Source organism: Aphelocoma coerulescens, chromosome 5 (assembly GCF_041296385.1).
Source record: "Aphelocoma coerulescens isolate FSJ_1873_10779 chromosome 5, UR_Acoe_1.0, whole genome shotgun sequence".
Lineage (NCBI taxonomy): Eukaryota > Metazoa > Chordata > Aves > Passeriformes > Corvidae > Aphelocoma > Aphelocoma coerulescens.
The window spans coordinates 32,815,979-32,836,282 of NC_091019.1; the positions used below are offsets into that span (position 1 = coordinate 32,815,979).

Here is a 20,304-nt window from a genome sequence, read left to right on the forward strand (position 1 = left end):
GAGAGCAAAGATAAGTGCAGTCTACCCACAGGTGAGAAGCCAGGGGAGAACCTCAGATGAATGAGGTGCACATTCAGGTCTAGTTTATGGTTGCTTGGCATCGGTTTGAAGGGCTTTTTACATTTAGGGTTTCTTTCTCAGCATATATTTTATTCCACTGCCTTTCTAGGGTGGCTAAGAAAGCACGGGGCAATGTGATGGCAAGGAGCAAGGGACAGCCTCTGAAAAATAGAATAAGCCACTGATAAACACAGACAGACACCCTGGTAAACAGACAGAGCAGAAGGCTCCTGCTCCTGACAGTCTCCGTGGCGTATAGCAATCTCCTTGTAAGAGCACTGACACTCACTGCAGGGCACGTGTGAAACGAGCTGGAAGAAAGCAGAGGCTGGAGCAGGGAGGAAGCGGTGCTCAGGCACCAATGGCATTGCAACCCAATTATTCTCTGGCTGGGCAGAGAGCTGGGATGGGACCTCCTCTCAGAAAAAATCAAAATCAGCTCAAAAAAACTCAGGCACACCTTTTCCTTTCTCTTCAGAAGATCTTTATCTTGGAATTTCAAGTCCTAAAAAGTTTTCTAGGTCCCATAATGGGCAGAACTCTTGATTGAGTCATGACATTGCCTTTTTAAAGTGAATGGGCTAGGAGGGCAAAGAGGGAGCCCATTAAACAACAGCCTTTCCTCTGACATCACACAGGATTCATCATAAAGTTCTTTAGGAGGTTTTAGCCTTCAGAGCAGTTGTGTCTCATTGCTAAAACCCTGAGGACATGTTTACTGATGCTGGGGTGAAGGGTGCTGCTCCTGCCACCAAGCTGGATATCATACTAGGGATGAAAATGATGTTTTTCTTATTAGTTGCAGTTCCAACTGCAGATGGAGACAAGTATGTGAGACCAGCCCACAAACCCAACATTTAGTGAGTGATATATGGCAGAGGGCATCAGGGTTGTGGCTGGGCTTTGACAGGACCAGCCAACTCATGCAGTTGTTCAGTGGTGTTACCAAAACTTGGAAGGGAGAAGACAGAGCATCATTTATTAAAGTCTGAGGTGTTGAGGGTGTTGTAGTGAGAGGGCTTAGACAGCAAGAACAGGAACAAGAGTGGAGGGGCATGTTGGAGTGAGGGTAGGCTTAAGTTTTTAGGCTGGGTGAAGGGCCTTGGTACTAACTCTTGCCACAAAGTAGAGAAGGCAGGAGGAGATTCTTGCTTGTCAGCCAGGGATCCCAGGAGGAGTGTAGCTGTCTCTCATGTGGGTCATTTAGCAGCTTAGCCAAAAACAGATCGAGGGCAGCTCTGCCAAGGACTTGGTGATGCTGGTGCATGAGAGGCAGTGTGCACTCCCAGCCCAGAGAGCCAGTGGTGTCCTGGGCTGCATCCAGAGCAGCGTGGGCAGCAGGGGAGGGAGGGGATTCTGCCCCTCTGCTCTGCTCTGGTGAGACCCCACCTGCAGTGCTGCATCCAGCTCTGGGGTGCCAGCACAGGAGGGACATGGACCTGCTGCAGTGAGTCCAGGGGAGGGACACCAAGATGATTAGAGGGATGGAGCACCTCTGCTGTGAGGAAAGGCTGAGGGAACTGGGATTGCTCAGCCTGGAAAAGAGAAGGCTTGGGCTGACCTAATTGTGGCCTTCCAGTACCTAAAGGGAACCTCCAAGAAAGATGAGAGGGACTTTTTACAAGACCATGTAGAGACAAGATAAGGGCGAATGGGTTCAAACTGAAAGAGAGTAGATTTAGATTAGCTATTAGGAGGAAGTTCTTTGTTGTGAGGGTGGTGAGGCACTGGAACAGGTTGCCCAGAGAACTTGTGGATGCCATATCCCTGGAAGTGTTCAAGGTCAGATTGGATGGGGCTCTGAGCAACGTGATCTAGTGAAAGGTATCCCTGTCCACAGCAGGAATGTTGAAGCTAGGTGATCCTTAACATCCCTTCCAAGCCAGGCCATTCTATGATTTTATGATTCTGCAGGAGACTGGCTGGGTGAGTGAATGCTGTGCAGGCCACAGTGTGCTTGGTCTGTTTGATGGGGTCATGCCAGTGTGCAGCACTCCCCCTGTGTGGCTGAGCCAGGCTGTCCTGCAAGGCCCAGGCTGTGGCAAGGCAGGGAGGAAATGCGGCGGCCCGTCTCCCTTCGAACTGAAGCTGGGTCATTAATCGAGGCTTGAGGGTTGCACTGCTCCTAGATTTAACCCTTCTGAAGCACTCTGGTTCACTGCAAAGCTGGCTGATGACATGATTTTTGTTCCATTTATGGACAAGGAGGTGGTTTTTTAATGGTGCAAAGCTCTGGATTCTGAAAGTAAAAGCCCAGCAGGGCTGGCCTCCTTCTGGGAATCTGCAGCTTCTCCCAAGGCATGAGCTCCTGGAAATTCTGAAAATGGTCCTGTTTGATTTTCCGAGTGTGGGTTTTTTTCTGTAAGAAACAAATAAAACAGCCCCAAAGAGCAAAATGAAAATGTTGTAACTGAGTATCCTTTGCCCTATTTTCAGTGCTGTAAAAGAGAACTGTGAGCCTGATCAAATGCACAGGGCCTTGGATAAAGATGCAGTATCTTGTCTCTATGTAAATGGTTGGGTATCCAACTTCAATTTTGCTGTGGCAATTCATTGTGCTGCCCCTTATCTTGGTCACAAGAAGCCTGTGACCGGAGCCAAAGCACCCCGACTCCAGCTCCAGCTCCTTTTGTTCATATATAATAATTGTATCTGCGGTGTGCAGAGCGGGCTCGTTTCAGGCTGGCAGCTGCACAGCGTTGTTTGCAGCTCATTAATTTCCTACAGATTTCTGCCTTGCTGCTTTGGATGTAGTGCAACTCCAGTGGCTGAGTGCTGAGTGCTGTCCTGCAGAGCTGAAAGCACTGTCTGCGTGGGTGTGTGGGAAGAGCAGGGTGAGGGAGGGGACAGAGGGACTTGTGAGGCTGGTATCTCGGGGCGTCTGTGATGGGAAAGTTGGCTTTGCTCTTCACCCTTTTTGATGTGCTTTGAGCACTGAAATCTGTGGATGCTGTCACATGCAGAAGCCAGAAAAGAGAGGGTGTTGAGATATCCCAGCTTCCGTGCTGGGAACTGGGGGGAGTATCCTGACCTTTCTTGAAAAGCTGAATTTCATTGCCGGTGTTGTCCCAGAATAGGTTCTTTCACCTGGAATGCAAAAGGTTGATCCATACACTGAGTCAAGGTATTTGACTGATTTACAGTTCTGTGCAGAAGGGGGTGCTGGGTGACAGATCCACAAAGCCAGCACAAGGACTATCAAAACTTTTCACTATTTATACATTTTAGCAAACAAAGGCATTAATGTTCATTGGCTACAAGTTACATAGTGCTCTTATTAATTAGTATTCTGTTGTCTATTGGCTAAATTATTTCAGTCCTTCACTCTACCAGCTTTTCATTACTTCTCATGCTAATTAGCCACATGCTCAGTCTTTCTCTTGAGTCCATCAGTTCCTCAGTCAATGCTTCATGAGTTGGTGATTGCAACCTCCCCATGTCAAAATTACCTTTTGCTCAGTCAGAGCTGATTTTAGCACAGTTGCTGAGTTGGTTTTATTAGTTTCTTCTTTATCTTGGGATTTCTGCCAAATGTCCTTGTGGCCTCTAAATCTTGCATTCTTTGTGTCCACTATCAATAGTACATGCTTCTCCCCAAGCTTTGTTAACCTCCCCCTGGGTCTGAGATCACTGAAGCATGTCAAGCCCCAAACTTTTAACAAGGAAATTCTATCAACAAGTAATTTATCTTTCTAACACCTGGACATCAGCAGTGTAGTAATTGTAGGACAGCTCCTTGTCTGCCTCTGCTGTTGGCAGCAGAGACGAAGCCACCCCAGCTATGGCAGGAGCTGACCAAGTATGGAATCAATATGGACTTAAAAGCAGCATGGCAGCAGCAGGACATTCATGGAGTTCCCAGAGTTTTGTTTTTGGCAAGCTCAGGTCAGTGGGGCCACACTCTCCCAAAGGAGCAGTGCTTGAAGGCCAGCCCCTTGTGTCTCTTCAAACCTGCCATGACAAAGTACTGAGCAATGTGTGGCAGGGTCATGCTGTGAGGCAATGCCAGAGGCTCATTTCGGCTAACAAGCTCCAGCAGTTCTTGCCCTAGGAGGAATTTAAAGCCTTCCCAGGCTGGTGAGGGTTGTTTTGAATCTAGTATTTCTCATTCCTCAACTTCCTCTCCCCCTCTGTCCCCACCTTCTCATCCTCACCAGCATCTCCATGGCAACCCTGTTGCTGAAGAATAGAGAAGACATCTAAATATAGCTTCCAAATCTACATGCCTTGAGTGAAAAGTCTAAAACCAGGGGTGACAGCCAATGACAAATGTCTGTCTTGCAGGTGGAATTCAGGAGCACTGTGGTGGGACAGGGGGTCCCTTCCAGCTGAATCCTAGTTTTGTGTTTGCTCAGGATATCTCAAGAGACTTTGAGGTAGTCCAGCCTACCCTGTCCTGTCCAGGGCACTCCCGGTCCTGCACCCTCTCAATCTTTGGAGCCATTCTCTAGAGCAAACAAAAGATCTCTAGTACTTTTTCTTGGCCATTGATACCCATGATGGACTTTGATATCATAGGCATTTATTGTGGTGCATTAGACTCAGATGGAAGCAGTAAAATTCAAAGACCTTTAGTAAGCAATAAATGTCCTTCCTTCCTTCCTGCTTTCTTCTCTTCCTCCCTTTCTCCCTCCGTCCATCCCTCCATTCCTCCCTTCCTCCCTCCCTTGCCACAGTGTGGTTGTGGCTGAAGTTTTGCTCCTTCTAAAATTCCTTTCTAAGAGGAAAAGGGCACAGAATCTCCTCATTGAAGCTGTTTCCCTGGGAACCTGCCCAAGGTAGGGAGGAGAGAAATCTCTACGCCCAGGGCCCTGGCGATGCTTTGCACCTACACCAGCCTGATACCCACCTCAACTGTCTGGTTTCATGGGCTGCCAAGTTGAATTATTGCTTGTACCAGACATGTACTTATTGTACAGACCTCAACAAACAGCTCCAGAGGCTGTTGAAATTTTGTCTGCTCTCCCCTGGCCCTGAAGCATCAAATCTCATAGGGTCAGCAAGAAGAAGCTGACTTGGAGCAGGCCAGACGAGGGCCCACATGTGTCTGTACACACAGCTTCAATATTTGAACCCAAACAGCTTTATTAAACTGAATAAGGAAAAGAAAACCTGTGGAGCTGGGCTGTTATGCTTGTACAACCCAACTTAAATAGCTCAACTGATCAGCAACATGGACTCAGCTGAGAAGGGGGGGGAGGTTTAACAAGTTCTGATCTTCCCTTTTTTTCAGAAATTCTTAAAAGCAAACTGTGGCATCTTTCCTTGAAGAACCCTGTATATTATTTTATCATGTTTCAACTAAGTGAAATATAGAGTGCTTTGGATATCTTGTCTGGCAGGGCTGACTGCATTATGGAAGCTCACGGAGCATTTTTTGGTGCCTCCCTACCATGCTCTTTCCAGCTCTTCAGGGCTTCCAAGTTGGGTGTGAGAGATTTGCCGTTCACTAGCTCCAGTGGTGATTCCCATAGCTGACACATGGATATACCACATCTCTTGAGCTGCCCTGAATAACATACTAGGCACTTAAGAATTTTTTTTGCATGGCACAGAAGTGCTTTATGGGCTCACTTGCAACTTAGCAGCTCTGATTTCTCATTGCTGGTGCAGTTATTTGCACTGGTACAACGTAGGTGTGAAACACTGTCATGTGAAGTCGGCAGCGTTTCATGTCTCTTGGCGCTGTTGGGTGGCAGTGGGAAGCAAGGGCTGGGCTGCTGTGCCAGAAACAGGCACAAACTGAAAGATGAAGATGACCAGAAAGACAAAGAAACTCCTTTAGTGTTGTCATCTGGGATGGAGGAACCACAACAGGCAATTTTTTTTTTTAATTTGGATTTGGAGGAACCACAACAGGCAATTTTTTTTTTAAATTTGGATTTATCTTTTTAACAGCTATCACTATAAATCCTTCACTGGTAACACTTTAAAGTTTTCTTATACAAGTAAAGACTAGAAAATGCAGCTCTTAGTCTTGGCTATGTCCCTTTAATTATCATGTGTCAGCTACTAAAGCATTTTCAATAGTTCTAATTGAAGCATGAGCCAATTTACTAATTATCTAAGATTACGTGGGGAATACACAACGGGAAGATGCCTTTCTGTGTCAGTGTTTCCTCCTTTATGCCTTAGGAGATCTGGTGTGATGGGAACAAACTACACTACTAACAGCCAGCCAGGCAGAGCCCCTGAGCTCCTGGTGGTCCTGCACATTGTCCCACACAGTCCTGGGGAGGAGGCATGAAGGGTCACACAAGGTTTTGGCCTGGGGTTGTAGTCTCCACCTCAGGGTACAGCCACTTCTTGCACAGTGTCTTCTCCAGTGAACCTTTTCCCCTGTGCCTGTGAGCTGCTGGAGCAGAGCTGGAGGTTTCTGGCCCTGGCTGTTGCAGGAGTGGAGCAGAAATCCCTTGTGTGCTGCATGTGTGGCAGGGATAGAGGTTTGCAGAAGGGCTCTGGGTCTCCTGGGCCAGTCTCAGACCCTGCCTGTGCAGGAGGAACAGCAGGGACACAGGAAGCCACTCCAGGGGGCAGTGCCAAAGGCTTCTTCCCCCTCCTGCCTTGTCAGTCTGTGTGGACATTAGAAAGGGCTTTCTAGGGGTAAAGAGTTGAAATATGGAGAAAGATTGTCCAGTAAACCATCTTTATAATGTGGCTTTTAGGAAGCAGTTGGGCAACACCTACTTGTCAGGAATGGTTTGGTGGGAATGGCTCTGCCCAGAGGCAGGGTGGTAGTTGTTTGCAGACCTATTTTCTGAGGTCTTTTAGTTCCCTCATGACCTAAATAGACTTTAGCAAGGAAGAGGAGGTGCCCTACCGAAGTGCACAGCTCCTTCAAGTGGAAACCACGTCAGATGAAGCAGAATAAGTTGATACTCATATGAATAAGTGATGCTTCCACCACCACTTCAAGCTCTCTCTGCTCTTTTCCCTCACCTTCTTTCTGGTTGCATCACTGTAGCATCTTCCACATTAGGAGTTCAAAGCAAGTAGGGACTATCAAGTCCCTGTGAGAAATAAGGATCACAGGCACTGCATAGATATAGAAACTGAAGTATGCAAGTATCAACTGACTTGCTTGTATGGCTTCAGGCTTGACAGAAGAAATACATAGGTCATATAGTGATTAGCTCTGCAAAGAGGCTTGTTTTAGTGAGAAGATGATAGCTATCTGATAATTTATCAGCTGATTTTAATTAAAAGATAACTAGTTACCATCTGGTTACCCCATAAGCCAACTTGACAACAAAAGAGAAAACACGGAAGAGAAAAAACTCAATTTCTGGGGATGGCTTTTGACTGTGTTACTTTATAGCTGACTGGCTGGTCGTGAAGCTGTTCAGGCTGTCCCCCATGTGCTTGCTACACAAAGTAGGATAACTCTTGCACAGCTGCTCTTCCAAGGTCCTCACAAACAACACAGCCAGTTCTTGGAAACTGGCCCGCCATGGCTTGTCTCCAGCTTCTGCACCAGTACCAGTTCTTCTGTAACTCAAACATCAGCAACATGCACATCAATGATCTGCTTGAAACTGTGTTCTGACAGTTCATCTATCCTGTTGACATCTGCTTAGTTAATTGGTACCAACATCTAATCTGACCTTAAAGGTACCTTCTGTTCTGACCTTTCTGCTAGAACAAACTGTGACCATTCCCAGTGGCTGCAGCTGAAGGCTTGAAAAGCTGTTCCCCCTCTCCATAATCCCCATGGGAATCAAAAAATATTCTTTCATAAACAAGATCTTAAGACCAATGTGCAACCTGCCTGTCTTGGTCATAATCTGGATAGGTTCTTAAATTACCATGATTTTTTCTTGAAATTAAGATCACTCAACATCTCCTTGGTGAGTTTAGTGAATCTGCTTTTGGATCTAATGATTCTGCCCTTCAAACACTTCCTGTCTTTGTCTGTGCTATATGACAGCATAATTCTTTGCTTTAAAATTGCTCAGTTTGTTACTCTGGGTTATTGATGCACAACGCTATATAACCGTGGGCATCAAATCAGGCTTCTTTTGCTGGCTCCTTCACCTTTCCTGTGAGCACTGTCACATTGCTGTGTTAAATATCCACCTCCCAGTGAACTGGGCAAAGACAGATCCCCACTATTCATAACCTTATTTAATCCCTTCTGGTTTGCCTCAAGCACACAGCATTGCCAGCCAGTCAAAGCAGGCAGTTTTCCTGCTCTCCCCTGCACTGGGTGGCATCATCTTGAGTCCTGTGTGGAGTTTGGGGCACCACAATATAAAAAAGGCATTAAGCTATTAGAGAGTGCCCAAAGGAGGGCCATGAGGATGGTGAAGGGTCTGGAGGAGAAGCCACGTGAAGAGTGGCTGAGGTCACTTGGTCTGTTCCGCCTGGAGGAGACTGAGGGGAGACCTCATTGTGGTCTTCAGCATCCTCATGAGGGGAAACGTCAGGGCAGATGCTGAAGTCTCCTCTCTGGTGACCAATGACAGGACTTGAGGAAAAAACATGATGCTGAGTCAGGGGAGGTTTAGATTAGATATCAGGAAAAAGTTTTTCACCCAGAGGGTGGCTGGGCACTGGGACAGGCTCTCCAGGGTAGTGGTCACAGCACCAGCCTGACAGAATTCAAGAAGCATTGGGACAATGCTCTCAGGTACATGGTGTGATTGTTGGGGTATCCTGCCCAGGGCCAGGAGTTGGCCTCAATGAGCCTGGTGGGTCCTTTCCAACTCAGCATATTCTATGATTCTATGACTTCTCTATGAGGCCTTCTAGCAGAGCAGGTAGGCCCTATCTGTCACTTAACATTGAAACCCCAACCCTGTGCAGAGCTCTGGGGAAGAGTCAGGCTGGTACCACAGGCTTTGAGCTTCATGCTGCAGGAACCTGCACCCACAGCAAATCAGATGAAGATATGGGTATATCAAGATGTGTCAAGAACACAGTGGCTTGATCCAAGGTGTATGCACTAATGATTCACATTAATAAGTGACTGAACATCTCCTGGTACATTTCACTGCCCCAGGGATGTTTACCTTGCTCTGCTTTTCATCCTGGCTAACAGCATCCCACCAGGGACTCTAAACTGTGCCCTTGCACAGCCCTGCCTGTTTCAGTGGTATACACTATGTGACATCTCCTGACTTGCACTGTTTTTAGAGCTGTTTCACATTCCAGAGTCACACAGACACACACAGACACATCCTCTTAACCTTCTCAGCAATAATTCCTGCAAATGAGAGTGTCCACACAAAGAGATACTCAGTATTTTCTAGCACATTAATCAAATAACCATCCAGTTGTTGCCTTATGTGTTGGAAGTGGACGTGTTGTCAAATAAAATGATTTTATAGATTATCTTCTGTACTTCCCAGATGAGGAATTTAGGAACATCATGTGCACAAGGTCCTTTAAGAGAAGATCGATGTCTATTCATTTTATCTTCTGTTGCTTACTCAGGGAAATCTCATTCTTAATGTTGCTCCCCAGAGGAGCTTTTTCATCCCTAACTTCTAAAATCAGTGGTTGTTTCTAAGTGCATATTGTAAGCAGAGCCTGGACTGCATTCATCTGAGGACTGTTGGGTGGCAGCTTGCAATGACCTCAGAGAAAAAGAAGCAAGTGAGCAGCTATCCTGACCTCTGTATGGCCAGGTGTTCCCTGGGAGTGCTGGCTTTTGTCTTGCCTTGCCGTGTCACAGGCCACACTGAAAGCATTGCTCAGTCTGCTGAACGCTCCACCGAGGCCTGAATTAAAGAGCCCTTCTCATCACTGTACTCATGCAGGTGTTGAGATCGGACTGTGCTGTGGCTTGGTGCTGGCAGTGGGGCTTTGTGTTTTGCAGAGTGGCTCCTTGCTGCCAGGAGAGGTTTTTGGGTGGTCTCTGTTGTTCTCTGCTTTTGAGCTGTCTGAGTATGTCTTGGCCGCAGTCAGACTGTCAGAGACAATGGGGAAGGCTGGAAAGTGTCACCTTTCCCCGTGTGAAGTGGCCAGAGGCTGGGGAATGAAAGCTGCTCAGCTGAGCAAGGTAGGCTTCAGATTCCTTGCTTCCCATTGTGGTGAGCATGCCCATCAGGGCTACTGCACTGCCAGCCCCTCTCATGCCTGCCTCTGCCTCCATTAATTTTGAGAAGCTGTCATGATGTTCTTGCAGCAAAATGTTCCCAAGCCTCCTGCTCCCACACGCTCTCTGCCTCTCGGTGTCCTTCTGTCACATCTCTCACATTAACGTGATGTCTTCCCGGGGCAGTGTTAAACTCCAGCTCTTCTCTCCATCCATCTCCTCTACTCTTAATGCCTTCTGAGGAGGCAGCTCTCGGTGTGGCTGCAGGTGAGAGATGAGATTGTGTGGGAGCAATCGGTGTTTTGGCCTCCAGACAATTTCTGACAGCTCAGGACGCAGCTGTATTTATTGTTGCTTTCATAGGCCTGGAGAGGAGCGAAATGCTCGCAGTGGTAGGGAAGCTGCAGAGCAGGGGAAAGGGCAGCCCTCACCAGCCACAGCGGACTGGGAGGGGTGGCCTGATGGGCCACCACAACCCCCCCTCTGTCAGCACTGACTTTTCTGTGGTGACAGGCATGGGAGCAGCCAGCCAAGAGAAGGGCACTTCCCCTCAAGGGTGCAAACCCAGCCCTGTGCCCCTATCTGTGCAGGCTGCAGAGTGGCCCAGGAGCAGGGATGCCACTCTTCCCTCTGCCACAAAATCCCAGTGAAAGGTTAACCGCTCCCTGCTATGTGGCACTGGGTGTGTGAGCCCTCGCCTGCCTCCCCCTGTCACTGCACAGTATTTGCCAACTTCTGCACTGCTCCTTTCCTCCTTGCACAGGGAGGTCTGGCAATGCACTGACTCTGGAGCAAGAGCTGGCAGTGGCTGCAGTTTGGCTCCCATCACCCCCTATCCCACCCCACCTGGGTCCCCAAGCGTCACCTCCAGGCTCCTGCTGTGTTCCCAAGGCTTTAATGGGGTGGAGAACCTGCTGGGCACTCACCACCTCTCAGCAAAGCTGGGAAGGTTGGGCGCCACCTTCTTTGGGATTCAGTCAGATGGGGGGAGGGGGTACAAGGCCCAGCCTGTGTCCATGGAGGGCACCTGTAGCTTTGATCTGTCCTTCACCTCCTGTTTAAGAGCTGGGTAAAAGTCCTTTTCTCCTTAAAAGCTTGTAGCAAATGAGGAAAGCAGGAATTCACTCATTGGTCACCAAATTCAGATTCTCTTTTTGGAAAAGCCACCTGATGCTTGAGTATGTGGTCATGGTCCAGTTTGCAGCAGAGCTGAGTTGGTCTAGGAGCCCAGAAGGTTTGCATTCCTGACTCGAGGGGACCTGCTTTTGCAAAGCCAGCATTTTGCCATGCTAGCCTCTAGGGATCCCCAGCAAGTCTTTCTCTTTCTTGAACTGTTTTTATCTTTTTTTTACATTAAAAAGAAGACTACTTTAAGGAAGTCTCAGCACTGTGGAAGTGCTTAGTAGGGCACATAGAGCTCCTTGTGCTTAACAAAATGTGCATGCAGTGAGGGGAAGGGAAGGGAAGGGAAGGGAAGGGAAGGGAAGGGAAGGGAAGGGAAGGGAAGGGAAGGGAAGGGAAGGGAAGGGAAGGGAAGGGAAGGGAAGGGAAGGGAAGGGAAGGGAAGGGAAGGGAAGGTTGTATGAAAGAAAACTCAAATGGTTTGCATGCATGATATTAACTGTATAAAGCCTTAGAATAGCTTTGTCACAATACCTAAACTGTCCCCCAAGAAACAGGGTCTGTGGTGTTTTTTCCAAATTTTTGCAGACAAGCAATACCGAGTATTTTGAAGCTCCTAGAATGGTAAAACCATAAGCAATGGTAGTTATGAATAGGATTTTTAAAAGCAACCCACGTCCGGGAAGCACTGGCTGCTTTTGACAATCCCACCTTCTGTTTTGTAGTAATGAGCAAGGAAAAGATCAGAGCTATGAATCAGCTGTAGGTTTACCTCAGCAAATTGAACAAGCTTTGCAAAGTATCAGGGGCCCAGATAACATCTGGTTCAAAAGCCAAATTCAACATCTCCAACAAAAATGCAACAAAAAATCATCATGATGAAGTCTTAACAGAGCAGCAACATTTACACAGGAGATATACCATTTAAAATCCTACATCCTTATGGCTGGATTAGCTGAGATTGAAGGAGTCTAGAGAGGGGAAAGGAGGCTTGCTGGCATTGGTGCAGAGTATGGGTAGAGCAAGCACTGGCAAAAATAAAGCTGATTTAGCTCAGAGAGAAGAATTGGAGGTGATTTTTCTTGCATACGGCTGCACTGGATAGGATAGGCAGAGGTTGTCCAAACTCTACTCCTACCCCTATGCCATCATTTGAAAGACAAGGGTTGGGACAAAGATCAAGACCAGAGTCAGCACAGGGAACAGGATTTCCACAGCCAGAGTGCAGGAGCAATTATAACTTGAGGGTCAAATTGTAGGATGGTATAATAATTTTGTGGTCATTAACGATATCAGTAGGAATGCAAGCTGCAGTGATGATGCTCCCATACTGTGCTGAAATGGTGATTTTCCAGAGGCTGCTGGCCATGGCAGCATCCCCAGGGTGGGGATCACAGCATCCCCAGGGTGCAGGGCTGGACTGCTTATTCTCTGAAACACTGTGGGATCAAAGATACTGGGTATATTTAATGCCAAAGGCTACAGGCTGAGGCACACGGAGATTTGAATTTGGGTCTGTTTTTCCAGATTATGTGATTGCCAGTCCTGCTTTTCTCTTCCTTCCCATTGCCAGTCAAGACTGATTGTGCACAGCATGCACCTGGGGCTGATCTGACTGCTGACAATGGGCAGGAAGAAAGAGGAGGTTGTAGCTGCAGGGCCATGTGCGGGTGCAGAGCTGTGGGAAGCAGGAGATCTTTCACTGGCAGAAGGGGCAACTTGCCTGGTTGCTCTTGGGGCAATTGTTTTGAGGTAAGGGAAATGCTTTTTATGTGGAACTGACTTCTGGTTTAAAAAATGCAGTTCCAGCTTGGGGTTGGGGTTAACTGGAAGTCCAGGAGCCCCAAGATGGCAAGCGTATGCCTGTTCAGAGGAGTTACATGTGTAGGCAGTGTTGTATTTAAGAGGGTGTTACACCAGCTCAGAATCAAAGCACCAATCTCTTCAGTCACAAGCAAGGGATGGGACTGCAGGAAACTTTGCAGCCACTGGGAAAATGAGGGGAGTGCAGGGGTCATTTTGAGCTTGCAACAGTCAGTGCAGCCTGGCTGTAAGGAGGCAGTGGGTTGGTAGAGTCTTTGACTTGTTTCTCTTGTTCCCCTTGCATGTGAAAGTTGTGGGACAGTAACCTCTGCATAGGGCATGCATTTGTTGTGAAGGAAACCATGGCACAGTGAGCACTTCTTTTCCTACAAAATGGTCCAAGAACTTGTAAGAAATTTGCTAAAGGAGAGACACAGGATCTGCTGCCCAGCTGCTCCAGCAGCCAGCACTTCTCAGAGCAGGCCAATGAAGCTGAGGCAGCAGCGTGGTGCCAGTGGGGTGTGTGTGCTTGTGTGGCTGCTGTTGTACATGTGTGTGTGTGTGTGTGTGTGCACAGGGGTAACAGGGTGAGGGGAGCCTGCGTCTCTGCTGGCCATCAGACCTCACTGCTCACAGGATGAGCCCTGAGCCAGTTTGCTGGGGGATTGTTTTTGTCTAACTTCACTTTGTAGTTTGGCCTGCCATTCTGCTCTTGGGTTAAACAGAAAATTGGCTAGTGTCACTTGAAGAAGGGGGGCTTTAGCCTTTCTCAAAGGGTCATGTTGAGTTTGTTCAGTGGGTGAGAAAACTTTGACTCTCTAATGTACCCATTTAACTCCTTCCTTCCTTGACTTTTGCTTCTCTGTTCCCCTCTCACCTTTATGACCCTTATTATTTTTCCGTCCACAGCAAAACAGTTCACATCAAGGTAATTGATGATGAGGAGTATGAAAAAACCAAGAATTTCTTCATTGAGCTGATGAGCCCCCGCATGGTGGATATGAGTTTACAGAAAGGTGTAGTACTGGCCCTGCAGACTAACATTAACGTTCTTCTTTCCTCCTCTCTTCCATCTCCTTCCTCCTCCTCTCCTCCTCTTCCTCTGATGTCTCTCTGTCTCCAACTGCTCTGCCCTAAACACTGCTGTGCGTGCACACCGTGTCACATGGTACCCATGGGGTGGCATGGGGAGTGATGCTGGGGCTGCTGAGAGGCAAAGTGGTGAGGGGAGGAGAGAGAGCAGGATGGAGAGCAGTCCTGCTTGTCCATATTTCTGTGGTAACATGAGAGGAACCTTCTGCCATCCCCACTGGAGAGTCCAAACAAATTTTGTAGTGTCAGTGGGAAGATGCTGGCTAGAAACACATCCAGCATCTCAGGAGACCATTGCCCAGCCCTGGTCCTATGGGTTGTTCCAGTCAGACCTGTGTTAGAAAGAGATGGGAATCAAGGCCTGGCAGAGAAGCAGCTCTGTGACTTCTGAGAAGGACTGGGCAAAGGCTGTGCAACCCCTGGTCTGGTTGCCACAGAGCAACTCTGGGAGCAGGAGCTGAGGGCAAGGAGGAGCTGATGCCCGCTTTGGTTTGCCTCGGGGCTCACAGCATCTGTGTGCATTGCAGGGGTACTGGAGGGAGCCACATGAACTGGCCTCAGGGAGAAGAGGCTAGCCCTGCTCCAGTGCCCAGGGCATTTCCTTTTGAGCCTTGGAGGCATTGTCCCATTGTGTCCCCTGTGAGGTCCCAGCAAAGCTGTCCATCCCCTGGGAAGGCTTTGTCCTCATTTGGGGAACAGGAGAGGAGGATGAGGTAGATACTATCAAGGAGAGAAAGCAGTAAGATGTGCCATTTTACAAATGGGAGTTAGAGCCATCAGCCTCCTTTGCAGCTGGTGGAGTTGTAGCCACTGGCAGAGACCTACCTCACCCCACTGGGAAATGTGTCTCTCTCTTCTCCTCTGGTTCCTAGCCCAGAGTCCTTGCAGATTTATTATTAATCGTGAGGGTATTAGTACTGTATTTATTATTAATGGTAAGAAGAAATTGGTCTTCCAGCTAAAACACAGTGGGTAGCTCAGGGTGGTGGTCCCTGGCGCTTTTCAGGCAGCCAATACCCTTTCCATTACCATCTGACACTGAAAAAAATGCGCTGCAGAAGTCACCTTCCACTAACCATCAGCAAGGTCCTCCTCCTACTTTTCCCTCCCTCCTCACTCCCTTGCCAGCCCCCTCTGCCCTAACACCCCCGCTCCCGAGGAGCCGCTGCGAGGATGCCGTGTCCGACAGGCAGGCCAACGCACACCGCCCCAGCGGGAAGGGGCTGCGTGCCAGGAGCCCGCGCCGCCGCCGCCGCTGCTGCTGCCGCCTCACCTCCAGCCAGCCGACCCGCTGTACACAGTTGTCTCTCTTGTTGTCCCTACAGGAAGACCATAAGGGTTAAGATAGTAGATGAGGAGGAATACGAAAGGCAGGAGAATTTCTTCATTGCCCTTGGTGAACCGCAATGGATGGAACGAGGAATATCAGGTGTGAGATCCTTTATGAAAAAAAATGAAAAAAAGAAAAAAAATCAGAATCAAGTATCCAAACCCCAAATCCAGAAAATATAACCTTCTTTCTCCTCCTTACCCTTCCTCCTTTTCTCCTCCTCCTGTAGAGGGATCGACTTTTACTCTTTGCCCTCCTGTATTCTTGCTCTTACCTGTTTCTGTGTGATCTCTGCCTTTAAGAGCCTAGCTTACTTCTGATCCTCCTTTTGTGCAATGCTTGAGCCTTGGAGGCTGTGTTATTTTTATTGGGTTTCCTTGTCTTGATCTGTTTTTTGTTCTGAGCACACCTCTGCTGTTCTCCCTGCTCCTGCTTCTTTGCCAGGACCTTGGGGAATGCAAAAGGCAAGAGAAGGGTGTAATGCATGGCTGCCCCTTTCAGCTCCTCCTGTACTCCCTCCTGTCCTTCCCTCTGTTGTTGCCTCTAGTGGCATTACTTTGGTGCTCTTGGGTCCCTATGAAGTGTGGTGAAAAGCCCATAGGAGAAGAGGGAAGGTGTGAAGTAACTTGGCTTGCTTTTTTTGGGAAGTGGTTCTTCATGTCTTCCGTTTGAAAACCCCTTTAATGTGTCACAGGCAATCACAGTCTGTCATGCAGAGGGTGTGAAGCTCCGCTGAGGTCCTACTTCATCAGCAGTGAGAGCCAGGATCTCCCAGCAGACCAGGATTCATAGTTGGAATAAAGCCAGATTTATGGTTGTGTCTTGCCTCCATGCATCTTTGGCCTTGTCCTATATGGTTTGACCTCTTTCTCACTGAGTCTTGCCACTGGCTTCACTAGCTTTGGGGTGGCCTAGGAGGGCCAAAACTTAAACAGAGGCACTTTACAAAAGGGAATTCAAATCCACCTTCTGGGTGCCTGTTACAGAGTAGAGCCAGATGTATGTGGCCACAGCTCTCAGGTGCTGCTGTCGGTGATGGGACACCTGGCAGCTGCCTGTGCACTGCACAGCACAGCTTTCCCTTGCTGAAATGTCTTCTGTCTCTTACCTCACCAGCACAGCAGCTGCCCTCTGGCCAGTCCAAGCCCCCATACACAGCTCCATAGGATGTTCAGGATAGACACAGGTTACATTAGCATGTCAGTATCATACAGCATCCGTGGACTTGTAAAATGTAAACCCATATTTTAATGCTGTCAGACTGCTTCCTGCAGCCTGTAGGCAATGAGGGATATCAGGTTTGACTTTGTCAAGCACAGGCCCTTGGCTTTCACCAAAGTCCAACTGCTCTTGAGCAGAAGCAGTGACCAACCTTGCCATATCCCATAGGAGCATGTCCCAGCAATCAGTTGCCCTCCAAAGTAAAGATGTGAGCATGGCTGCTAGGTAGAAGTTGTCTGGCCTCAGCTTGTAGCCACTAGTTATTTTACTGCTTTTTTTCCATCATATAAAAGAACTATATAATGCCACAGCTTCCATGTAGGTATCTGCTCACTACACCCATGCAGTCCCTTCCCATCCATGAGTCTCCCATCTCCATCTCAGCAGGTCCAGGAGGAAAATCACAGGCCTCTGGCCTTCTGCTTATGCACTTGGCAGCTTGGAGCAACACCGTGAATTTTTTTCTCAGCTGTCTGTTCTCTGTGAATCCTGAATCCTTTTCTAAACAATGAGGAGATTAAGGATACAGAGTCAGAATTGGGCTGTTTCTATGAAGTCCCACATTTCTTTTTCCTATACAGATTGTGTTGCACCTGGCTGAATAAGAAAAAGTGTTTGAAAAAAATCCAAATGGGCCCTGAAGTGGACCAGTTGTTAAACGTCCTCATTATTATTAGGACTACAAAGCCAGTTTGCTGTATCATGTATCTCTTATTTACATCAATATCAGCTGGAGTCAGTGTGACTGAGTTGCAACAGGCAGAGAGGAGATCAGAACTGGACTAATTTGATCTGCAGCACAGGGCCTGCGGGCCAGGAGGTGAGGGCACACCCTTGGACTCTCTTTTGCCTGGAGGAAGTAAAGGATCATGCCAGGGAGGAGATGCAGGGCCCTGGTTGACCTCATTAGAGAAAAGTCAGAGTGAGAGCACCATGGTTTTAAAATCTAAGAGGCAGAAGATTAAACTGCATTTGTAAATGTTGCTGGCACAAGGTGGCACAGTCGCTACACTAATCCAGGGCATCTGGAAAGATCCCCAGCTCCATAGCACTGCACATTGCGGCATCTCTGATGAGCCTACCTTGTGCCTGGTATGAAGAATGAGGAGCTACGTGAGGCTTTCCCATAGAGAGCACTGACAGCAATCAAGAGCAGACGCTGTGGCCAGCAGCTTCACGGAGTGCATGCATGAGCAGCTGGCTCCCGGCAGAGAGGAGGCAGCCCAGGCCGTGCACAGGCCGGCACATGCTCGGGCATCGTGCGACATGCCACGTGGCTTGGGGAAGGGATGCTCCTGCTGACTGCAGCACGCGTGTTCCTGCCAGCATCGTGCAGGTGCTGCCATTGCCCCGCGCCCACAGACGCGGAAAATCCCACACCACAGTCCCCTAACTGGGCCTTTGCTGGGTTTTGCTGTGGTGATGGATGTGCCCCCACGTGACTCACATGGCAAGGGCAAAGCACAGCTTCTGCCTCTCCTTGGGAGTTCAGGCCTGGTTGCTCTTGAGGGAGAGTCTCTGTGGGTTTTGGCTACCCATGCATTTGTTCCCTGTGCTGTGAAAGATGTGGGTTTCTTGACAGTGTGTCCTTGTTTTGCTGTTACTCCCCATTTAGCTATGTCACACCGAGCCTGTGTCTAAGGAGCTGTGGAACTGTTGATATTCTCAGCTATTCGCAGTGTCTTCAAAACCTCTCCTGGCTCCTCTGGAAGCAGGGTGGCATTGGGCGCCTCAGATGAACGGCAGTCATGTTGGACGTAATCTGCAATCCAGGTCACTCAGAGACTGCCAGTTGTGCCTGCACTGCCATAGCTTTGTGCTGAGGGCCTGCACCCAGCCCAGGACCTCTCCATTCAGAGGGCAGCTCCTAGATGACCTTAGGGATACAAACTAAGTGGCAGTGATGAAATCAGGGGTGAAACGTTCCCTGAAGTGATGGCAGAGCTGATGACAAGGAGGAGTAGTATGTGCTTTTCAAAGCAGCCTGGGGCAGAGTTTGAGTGGTTTATTTTGAGATGCAGGACTTGGTCTGGAGCCTGGTGCTATTCAGACCCAGTGTGCTGTCCCTGAGGGTACCCACACTGCTGCAGGCTGCGGTGGCAGTGGTTCCTGACAGACATGCAGTGGAGGAGGATGGCAGGTGCGAGCAGGGCTTGCTACCACATGGTTGATTTGCATTGCTGTCTGTGCTGTCCTGTACACCTGCCAATATAAAGCAGTCACCTCCAGTCAAGGGAATTTCTCTTTAGCCCTAACCAGAGGTGTGGGGCACAGGGGTCTCCAGGAGGGTCTCTGTGAGGGTCAGAGCTCAGCATGAAATTCATCCTGTTGCTCTTGCTCTCTGCACCTGCTAGCACCTTACTGGAGGAAAAATCATCTCTACTCAGAAGTGTTTCTGTGGAGATCCAAACGCAAATGCCTGTCTTCAGGTTGACCAGGGCTTGCAGAACGCAGAACAGCCACTGATACAGCCTTTTAACGGAAACATTTTGCATCATCTGCAGATGCTGCTTCTCACTGTTCACCCCCAGTGTCATGCTGCTTTGAGCCTTGGGACACTCAGTTGTTAATCCTTGCCGTAAGGAGAGCTGGCCACTTACTCCTGTTACATAAATGCTACATCTACTTTGTCTTGCAGGTCATCTGTTCTTTTTCACCAATCACTTTCTGGAGCTGGAGTTTTTCGAAGTCTTTCTGATCATCCAAACAAATCACATCAAGTAGTTTTACTATAGCAGCTCTTTTTGTTGACATGCTCCAATAATTCAAAGAGATGAGAACAGATCTGAGATTGGTATCTTGCCAGCCTGGCCTGTGATGATGACCAGTACTGACTCAGTAGTGGCATATCAGATGCACAGAGCACTGGCAAAGATGGCACTTGCTGCAAGCTTGTTACATTGAAATGAATGAGTAAAAAGAAATCAGAGAGACTCACATTCTTTGCTTGGCCAAGAAGGTAAATGTTGCTTTTCTTTATCCTGCTGGCCATTTCCCAGGTTTCCTGACTTTTTTGTCTTCTCTGTTTCTAAGAAATTAATCTTCAAATCCTTCTTGTCTCACCTTTCCTCTATATGCATAGTCATGTAAACTGAATCCCTGTTTACTGAGTGCTGCAGGGTTTTGAAACCTCCCAGCACCTTGAACCACATTTCTGGACATCCTTTTTTCAGCACCTGTTTAAAGGGTTCCTGCAGTGAAATGAGTCTCTTCCTTTATGACAAGATGCTGTCTGTTGGCTTGACTCTTGCTCTCATGGCAACTCTGCTATTGTGTCAGCTCACAACTCAGAATGAAGATTTTGCTGCTGTCCCAGCAGGATTTTGGAGTAATACTTTCTTCATACATCAGCTTTCACACTTTTTCCATAGTCCTGGATTACAAGAGAAAAACTTGCTTTGTGTTCCCTGGATGAAGTTGCTCTTCTGCTTAAGTTGTGGCTAATCTTAAATGCTGATACAGCCTGAATGGCAAGGGAGGCTACTCTGGGAGATTTCACTTGGTTGCAGATAATGGTGAAAATAGCATTTGGAAAAATATGTTACATGAGGCTGACTGGGAATCAGCTTGTGAGAATTCAGCTCATGGGACAGTGGTGGAAGATTCAACCTCAGGGCTGATGCTTGAAGGCTGAGTC

The 20,304-nt window shown here is 48.2% G+C and overlaps 1 protein-coding gene across 11 annotated transcripts in view; it reads left to right on the forward strand.

The window, feature by feature from the left end:
- Positions 1-20,304, forward strand: part of SLC8A3 (solute carrier family 8 member A3) — a 137,040-nt gene that overhangs the window by 99,401 nt on the left and 17,335 nt on the right. For 5 of the 11 annotated variants that reach the window (XM_069017556.1, XM_069017554.1, XM_069017560.1 and 2 more), the window contains one exon: positions 13,934-14,040. In XM_069017556.1, coding sequence (XP_068873657.1) covers positions 13,934-14,040 — 107 coding nt within the window. Of the gene's footprint in view, positions 1-12,897; positions 12,974-13,933; positions 14,041-15,441; positions 15,546-20,304 lie in introns of those variants that run through there. The other 6 variants (XM_069017559.1, XM_069017561.1, XM_069017562.1 and 3 more) reach the window with 3 other exon arrangements.